The sequence below is a fragment of the Gymnoscopelus braueri genome (assembly GCF_963280865.1).
Source record: "Gymnoscopelus braueri genome assembly, chromosome: 13".
Taxonomy (NCBI): Eukaryota; Metazoa; Chordata; class Actinopteri; order Myctophiformes; family Myctophidae; genus Gymnoscopelus; species Gymnoscopelus braueri.
Window position 1 is genome coordinate 43,922,284 of NC_137615.1, and position 8,426 is coordinate 43,930,709.

The 8,426-nt window shown below is 39.6% G+C and overlaps 1 protein-coding gene across 1 annotated transcript in view; it reads right to left on the reverse strand.

Moving 5' to 3' along the window:
- Positions 1-7,579, reverse strand: part of cUnh16orf89 (chromosome Un C16orf89 homolog) — a 30,786-nt gene extending 23,207 nt beyond the window's left edge. Inside the window, exons 1-3 of the mRNA XM_080447977.1 lie at positions 7,304-7,579; positions 5,234-5,386; positions 3,734-3,884 (exon numbers count right to left, since the gene is read on the reverse strand). Of these exons, the coding sequence (XP_080304103.1) occupies positions 3,734-3,884; positions 5,234-5,386; positions 7,304-7,490 (491 nt within the window). The 5' untranslated portion in view covers positions 7,491-7,579. The remainder of the gene's footprint in view (positions 1-3,733; positions 3,885-5,233; positions 5,387-7,303) is intronic.
- Positions 7,580-8,426: the final 847 nt, after the last annotated feature.

Sequence of the window (8,426 nt, forward strand, 5' to 3'; positions counted from 1 at the left end):
TAGCAATCAGTGTATGGTAATTGTTCATATGGGAGTCGCCCAGTTAAGACTCTCTCATCATTGTTCATGTGATGGGTGTTGGGGAATGCCCACTTACAGCCATCCTCAATCCCTTTGTTAGGCTAAGCACCATCAGTGGTGATGGTGCTTAGCCTTTGTGAGGATAAGCAAAGCACAAAAGGCTGGCCAGACAGTATTGTGTGACTTGTGAAATGTGTACCTGCAGTGAGATGTGCTACTAATGTACTAAAGGTATGTCTTTATTTTCATTTCAGAATGCCACAAGCAAGGAGAGAGCCTCGCTTCACTGCAAGGGATGTGTTGGATATTGTAATGAATGGAGAGAGTGATGTGGACATCGACTAAAATACAATAAAATCTTAAAAATATGGCTTATTGATGTTATTATTCATAATGTACTGTTCTGAGGCCAAATATTATTCATAATGTATACTGTTCTGAGGCCAAATAATAAACCATAACCATATAAATGAACCCTTAAGTTGTTTTAGTGAAGTATATAGACATTTGCCATGTTATTCTGACAGTGAGTAAAATGGCCTATAGGAAATTCTGCTACCTGTTAGACCCAATTTCAATAAAACCTTACAAAAACATTTTTTTTCTAAAAACATTATATTTTCCTCTCCAAAGTACTCCTACAACACCATCTGAAAGGTTGCATTATTTTTTTTGCAAGAAAAAATAGATCCGGGTCTTGCAGGGTTAAAAGCTGTAGGTGTAATGGGAAAAAATGGGTTTTGCACAAATCAGCCTCCCGGTGGCGCTATGACAGGCCCATGTAAAAAATGTGGGGCAGAGGTTCTGAATTGGCATCCAGGGAGTGGGTGTGCAACGTTTCGCAGCGACCGGGCCAACGGTGCCGGAGATTAGCTGGTAACACACGGACAGGACACACAAACACACACGGACGGACGGACGGACGGATGGAGGGTAAAACATACTCTCCCGCCATGCCTTTCGGCCTGGCGGAGTCAATAAGACTAATTCAACTAATTCTGACATTTATAATTCCTTTCTGATATTGTTTTGACCATCTTGTCATTGAAATATCAAAGTCAATGTATTTTTTCAATAACTCAGTTACTCAATAATTGTGTTCTTCACAATCACTTTCATTGTATTTTTTTTCAATAATGATTTGTTTTATTTATAACAAAAGACATACACATGAGACATGGTCAGGTTATTATGGCCTCCTGGTAGCGCTATAACAGGCCAATGTGAAAAGGAGGGCATTTCTTCCTTGGCAAAGTAGGAATCTACGCGGAAAATGTAATGGAAATCGCATGCTGCGTTCAGGATTTGAGGCATTTTGTTCAAAACGAACCAATCCTGCAAACTTTGGCAGGTGTGTGTTTATGACGAGGAGCACCCACGGGATCGGTGTCTACGACATCATGTGTGTGTGTTGTGCCTTGGGATATTTAGCTATGCACACTTCTCTGGGGCATGACTAAAAAGAACAGGAGCACTCAAAAAATGGGGAGGAGAGGATAAAAAGTTAATACACAGATTATTATATAAAGCGCGAGAACTGAACCCGATCACTCCCTGATGAAGACCATGACACTTGTGTGACGGCATAAAGTCCACCTACCACACAGATGGACTTTTGGTCAAGTTGACCTTTTTTCCTGTGTTATCATTGGCCACTGTCTCCCCTCGGGGCTCCACACGTCCTAACACCTTCTTCCACGCAGCGGGGAAACCATAGTCTTTTAAATATTATTTCAATCCCACTCACATCTCACAGGTATACTACGCTTCATTTGGCTTAGAGACAGAAAACTAAATCTGATATATAACTTAAGTTACAAGTATTAACTTTTCAAAAAAACTAAAAATACAAACATATACCACACACTGTAGGCCTACAGTAGTAGTCACTACAACACTCACTTCTACTGTACAGTATGTCACAGGAGCAATCCATATGAATTCAACAGTTAAAGCATTATTCCTTTTCACATTGGCAAAGTAATCACTGAAAATCATTATTCAATATACCAACAGTCACACAAAAGTTCAGTGCTTTTCTATTCCGTACATACAACATACCATCATGTCAACAAAATGTTTCCCTCAATACAACAGTCACAACAGGACTCCTAAAATAATGCTATACTATGGTATTATGAAAACATGGCATCTGTCTACCTATCATGCTATCTAAATGACATTTTAGCCTTTGCATAATCCTGCAAGGTCGTCAAGGCTAGGGCAAGTGCTACGGGCTTTTTAGACAAGTATACGTACAACCCATACAGTAAACAGATCATGCCCCAGAGAAGTGTACAAACTGTACATAGTTAATATCACAAGGTACAACACACACCTGAGGTCATACGCACCGATGCTGTGGGTGCTGCTTGTCATAAACACACACCTGAGGTGGTGATCAGGGGTGCACTGGGCGCTTCGCATGACACCACGGCGTTCCGCCAGTTTTCTGAACAAACATATGTTGCTACCAGTGGTGTAAAGTAACTAAGTACATTTACTCAAGTACTGTACTTAAATACACTTTTGAGGATTTTTTACTTTACTGGAGTATTTCCAATTTGCAGTACTTTTACTTCTACTCTACATCTCAGGGGCAAATGTTGTACTTTTACTCTACAAGTTTTTTGAAAACTTGAGTTACAAGTTACTTTGTAGATTTTGATTATTATTACAAAACTGATTATGATGATGATAATGATGACGATGACGAATACTGAATAATTGATATTGGTATGACAGTTATGATGATGTTCATTGATTAAAGTGAATGAAAGAGAGAACATTCTTATTTTTTTCCCTCTGTATGACATGTCCTCTATAAAAGAAAAGTGGCGCGCTTTCTTGATTATTTGAATATATGGTTGCTGTCTTTAAAGACTGATAACTGTGGCTAAGCTACCACTTGGGGAAGTCTATCATGATTAAATATAGTCTAGGGATATAGACCTATTCAAAAATACAAAACTAGAATTAGCAAATGTTGCACTTGAGTGACCCCGATGAGTGAAAATGCGGTTCACATCGTATCACAACGTGAGGTGTTGTGAGATTGTAGACATGCCATTTGCTGAATGTTCGCCCCAGAATAGGCATGCTAGGGTTCATGTGGTTAAATAAGTGAATGAAAGAGATTGAATAATGTTTTTTTCCCCTCTATATGACATGTTCTATTCAAAAAAAGTTAGAGAATTGTTTCATTCTTTGGATCTATGGTTAGTGTCATTGAAGGCTGATAACTGGGACTAAGCTACTACTTGGGAAGGGCTATCATGTTGAAATATTATCTAGATATATAGACCTTTTCAAAATACCAAACTAGAGTTTGCCACCTTGAGTGTCCCTGATTAGTGAAAATTCTGGCCTGGGCCCATGGACTATTGGGATTGTCACAGCAGCACATGATAAAACAAATGCCATGTATGTGCTTCTACCTCATGTTTGGCAATAAAGTATTTATAGATACATGCATACATACATACGTACGTACGTACGTACATACATACATACATACATACATACATACATACATACATACATACATACATACATACATACATACATACATACATACATACATACATACATACATACATACATACATACATACATACATACATACATACATACATACATACATACATACATACATACATACATAGGCTACATATTACACGCACGCACACTATAATTATTATAGTCTCCTTACCAGGTGCCCAGTAGCAGGGTCATGCACTTGTCACTGAGCTGCTCGTCATAGCACTCCATGGAGCTGGTGGAGGAGTACACCAGACTGGGGTCTGTGGAGCTCCACTGTTGAGGCACCATCCAGAACATCCACGTCAACAAGGGCTCAAACTCTGCATGGATGCATGGATGGATGGATGGTACATATAGGGATAGGAGGAAAAAAGTAAGCACTGTTAGACAATCTTAACTGCTCAATCTCAGAGGAAATCAGAACACACACTCACTGAAATTCAAATGACCAAACAGTCCATTCATATTCCCTTCCCCTACTACATTACATTACATTACATTACATTACATTACAGTCATTTAGCAGACGCTTTTATCCAAAGCGACTTACAATAAGTGCATTCAACATAGGTAGGGAACGAAACTACTAATCACCAGAAGTCTTAAGTGCATTTCCTGCAAAAACAAGCAACCAAGAGTATACCTAGCGCTAAGGTAAAAGTGCAATATATCAGCTACCTATTTCCTTAAACAGATGAGACAAAATAGCTAAATCAAATGAGCACGAGCTAAAACAAATAAGTGTATCGACTAAACAAGATCCAATAAAACAATACAAAAATAAAACAAGAGTTCGTACAACTAGTTAACAACAAGTAGGCCAGGCAAAGAGGAAGGGTAGTGTTTCCTGAAGAGGTGGGTTTTCAGCCTGCGGCGAAAGATGGGCAGTGACTCTGCTGTCCTGACATCAGTGGGAAGTTCATTCCACCATTGGTTCTTAAAGTGGGGTCCTTGCAGGGGGTCCCCAGCAAAATTAGTTAATATAGCGTCACAATCATTTTAACCACTTTACTTTTACCACATTTTATACTTTGGATATTCAAAAATAGCAGATTGAATATATATATTCTTTTACTCAACCTTTACTCACCTTACCATAAGCTTAACCTACACCAAAGCCTTACCGTAACCTTAACCCTACACCAAGCGAGACTAGCAATGTGACGTATGTCACTGAATTGGTTAGCATAATCTTAACCAAAACAACTATGCCAAACCTTAAAGTCAGAACTACACATTTGAGTTGACATGATCTGTACCTGACAACTTGTGTGAAAATATGATCAGTATGCTATGAGAAACCAGTTTGTTGTAATGTACTTTGCATAATCTCATACAGAAACCTGTCATGAGTTTGACCCTAAATAGCTTTGTTTGAAAATCAACAGTCAATAAATTTTACCTCAATACATGGTACATTTTCTGCACTTCCGTCTCCTGAGTAGTTAATGTTGTCATCAATATAATTTCATTCCTCCATTTTCACCTTCTGACTGCAGTGTACTTGTCCAATACTATATATATACATTGTATACTCACTATAAGCATATGCCACAAAAGCGTTGTGAATTACACCTACATATTTTTGTGTGCGTACACACTGTCCGTCCGTCCCTCCGTGCATGCGTGTACTATTCTAGACATTCTTTAGAAGCCCAGGGTCATTCACCTCTGTAATACTTGGGGTCGCTCTCCTCCAGGGCGGCCATGGCCTTATGCAGACTCTGGTCCAGCCGTTTGGTGAGGCCCACCGCGGTGGTCCGCTGGGCCCAGCTGACGAGGTCCGTGTGGGGCCATGTCCTCACCGCCTCCTTCAGCTCAGCTGAATGGGACACACAGCAACACCGTCAAATCCTCTGCTGTAACTTTAACCCTGGTGTCATAATTTTTGGCAACTCATTATAGGTGGAAAAAAACTAAAATCTAATGCAGTGGTTCTCAACCTTTTCAGGCCGCGACCCCCAAAAAGAATCCTATTTGAACTGGGGACCACCCCACCCTGACAAGCACTTGGAATTGTAGGACTCGAGGCATTACATACAATGGTTCCACAGATAAATATTGTGAAAATAGCCGATCTACAAGCTCACAACGCCTCGCAACGCTTGTAGATCTGCTATTTTCACAATGTTTGCCTCTTTCTGGTATTTTTTCATTTATTTTCTAAAATTATACCCTGCACCAATAGAGGGCGCTGCAGCTTCTGAGTTGTTTGATTCATGATATTGAAATATAGGCTGCTAAAATATCATTGGAATACAAATAACCTCATTGTGACATTCTTCTCCATTCATGTATTATGTCTAGTCCCTTTGTGCTTAATGTGGGTCTGTTTTAGGAAAATGGTGCTAAAGTAGTAGGCATATTAATAGCCTACTAATAAGCCTACACTACTTGGCACTGCAAGAAATTATTATTGTAATGTAGCTAATTGTAATGTCTGTAAACAATAGCTATTATTCCATATAGTTTAGATCATTATATTGTATTTAGTTTTGTATTATGTCTCAAGACTTCTAAACCTGCATAACCATATGCCTACAATTATTAATCAAAGATGACAGCAAAGTAAGGTTAAAGCATTAACTTCATATAAATAATGAGTTAAGTTAAGGTTATATAGGGATAGTATACAGACTGGTCTATTGATTATCATGAGCTCCAAATTGAGTTTAGGCAGCTCTAAATAGTAGTAGGCTAGCCTAATTTTGTTTTAATAGGCTTCCAGTTCCTTATTTCAACTACACAATGTACACATTTCAACAAATGGAAAAGATCTAAGATCTATAAGTTCAATACAGGGACAAAATGATTCTTTCTCAGTTCATGGTGTTCTATGAGACGACCCAAAATGATCAAGGCTGCATAACTGCTCATGTTTAGCCTATCATAGTCTAATACAGCAGCTTACTAATAACGTTAATACACCACAACAGATGGGTCTGAATTGTTGCCTATATAGATAGATCTAATCATAAATAATAAATGAGGCACTTGCTCTAACGGGACACCGCATCCTATAGCCTACGGTGCAGAAGTGAGACAGCAAAAAATGAGAGGAGAGAAAAAAGAAAACGTAGGCCTACGTGCAGTTGCATTGTGATATAGCTGCTGTAGGCTAAATTATATATAAATGGTGCACACACCCTCATCATCATCATCATCATCATCATCCTACCTTGTAGCCCTGAAACAAACTGTCATATATTATAAGACAGTCATGGAGAAACTTCAACGTATTGTTTTCACTTTCTCCCCTTTTGGTCCGTACATCTACATAAACGTTCAGATTTCAAATATAAAGTGCTTACCCCATGGCCACAGATGTTTTAATTCTGTTCGGGCCCTCAAAAGTATCCGTATCATCCGTGTTGTTAAATATAAAGCATTTTAATCCGATTGGTGGCCATTTTCTCCGTATTTTCACCAAATGCTTTCAATTACGCGACCCTATCGGTTGGGAGGTGTATTGCACTCTGATACATTATAACTTTATGAGAAAATGGCCACCAATCGGATTAAAATGCTTTTTTATTGAACAATACGGAAGATAAGGGTACTTCTGAGGGCCCGTACACAATTGTAACATCCGTGGCCATAGACTACGCGCTTTATACTTGAACTTTGAACGTGCATGTAGATGTAAAGACCAAAAAGGGAGACAGTGCAAACACCAGGTTGAAGTTCATCCATGACGGTCGAGACAGAGGACCGTCGTGTGATCCATGGCTAAACCTACCCTGCAGAATGAAGAATCCCACCACTCCGTCCAGGTTGATGTGTTCGTGCTCGTTCTCCAGGAAAGTGGCGCTCCTGGACAGGCTGCTGAGGATGTCATCAATCACCTCTTCTTGGGACGCGGTGACCGACGCCAGAGCCAGGATCACAGCCACGTACAACCTGATCATGTTCACTTTCTCCTCCATCAACTAAGAATACTAATGACAGTCAGTGTGGGGTTTGTTTAAAGCCGCTTCTCCGAGAGGGAAGCGGAGGTGCGCAGAATGGAGGCGGTGAGTTGATCTGTTCAGTGGGAGAAAAGTGAGGAGGCTAAAGAATGTCGTGGGACGGGATGCTTGTTCTGTGTAGGACAGTGCAGTGGTCACGTGGGTTAGGCCAGTGGAGGAAGAAGTAGGTAGGTACTCGGATTGTTTACTTAAAGGACCACTTCAACCATTTTGAACCTATCTTCATATAATTGGTCCTCAAGCTCACTGTTCATGATAAAATGGTACCATTTTTTTCTACTTGGTCTGTTAGTCCATGGGCCCAGGCCAGAATTTTCACTTATCAGGGACACTCAAGGTGGCAAACTCTAGGTTGGTATTTTGAAAAGGTCTATATATCTAGATAATATTTCAACATGATAGCCCTTCCCAAGTAGTAGCTTAGTCCCAGTTATCAGCCTTCAATGACACCAACCATAGTTCCAAAGAATGAAACAATTCTCTAACTTTTTTCGAATAGAACATCTCATACAGAGGGGGAAAAAAACATTATTCAATCTCTTTCATTCACTTATTTAACCACATGAACCCTAGCATGCCTATTCTGGGGCGAACATTCAGCAAATGGCATGTCTACAATCTCACAACACCTTACGTTGTGATACGATGTGAACAGCATTTTCACTAATCGGGGTCACTCAAGTGCAACATTTGCTAATTCTAGTTTTGTATTTTTGAATAGGTCTATATCCCTAGATTATATTTAATCATGATAGCCTTCCCCAAGTGGTAGCTTAGTCACAGTTATCAGTCTTCAAAGACAGCAACCATATATTCAAATAATCAAGAAAGCGCGCCACTTTTCTTTAATAGAGGACATGTCATACAGAGGGAAAAAAAAGAATTTTCTCTCTT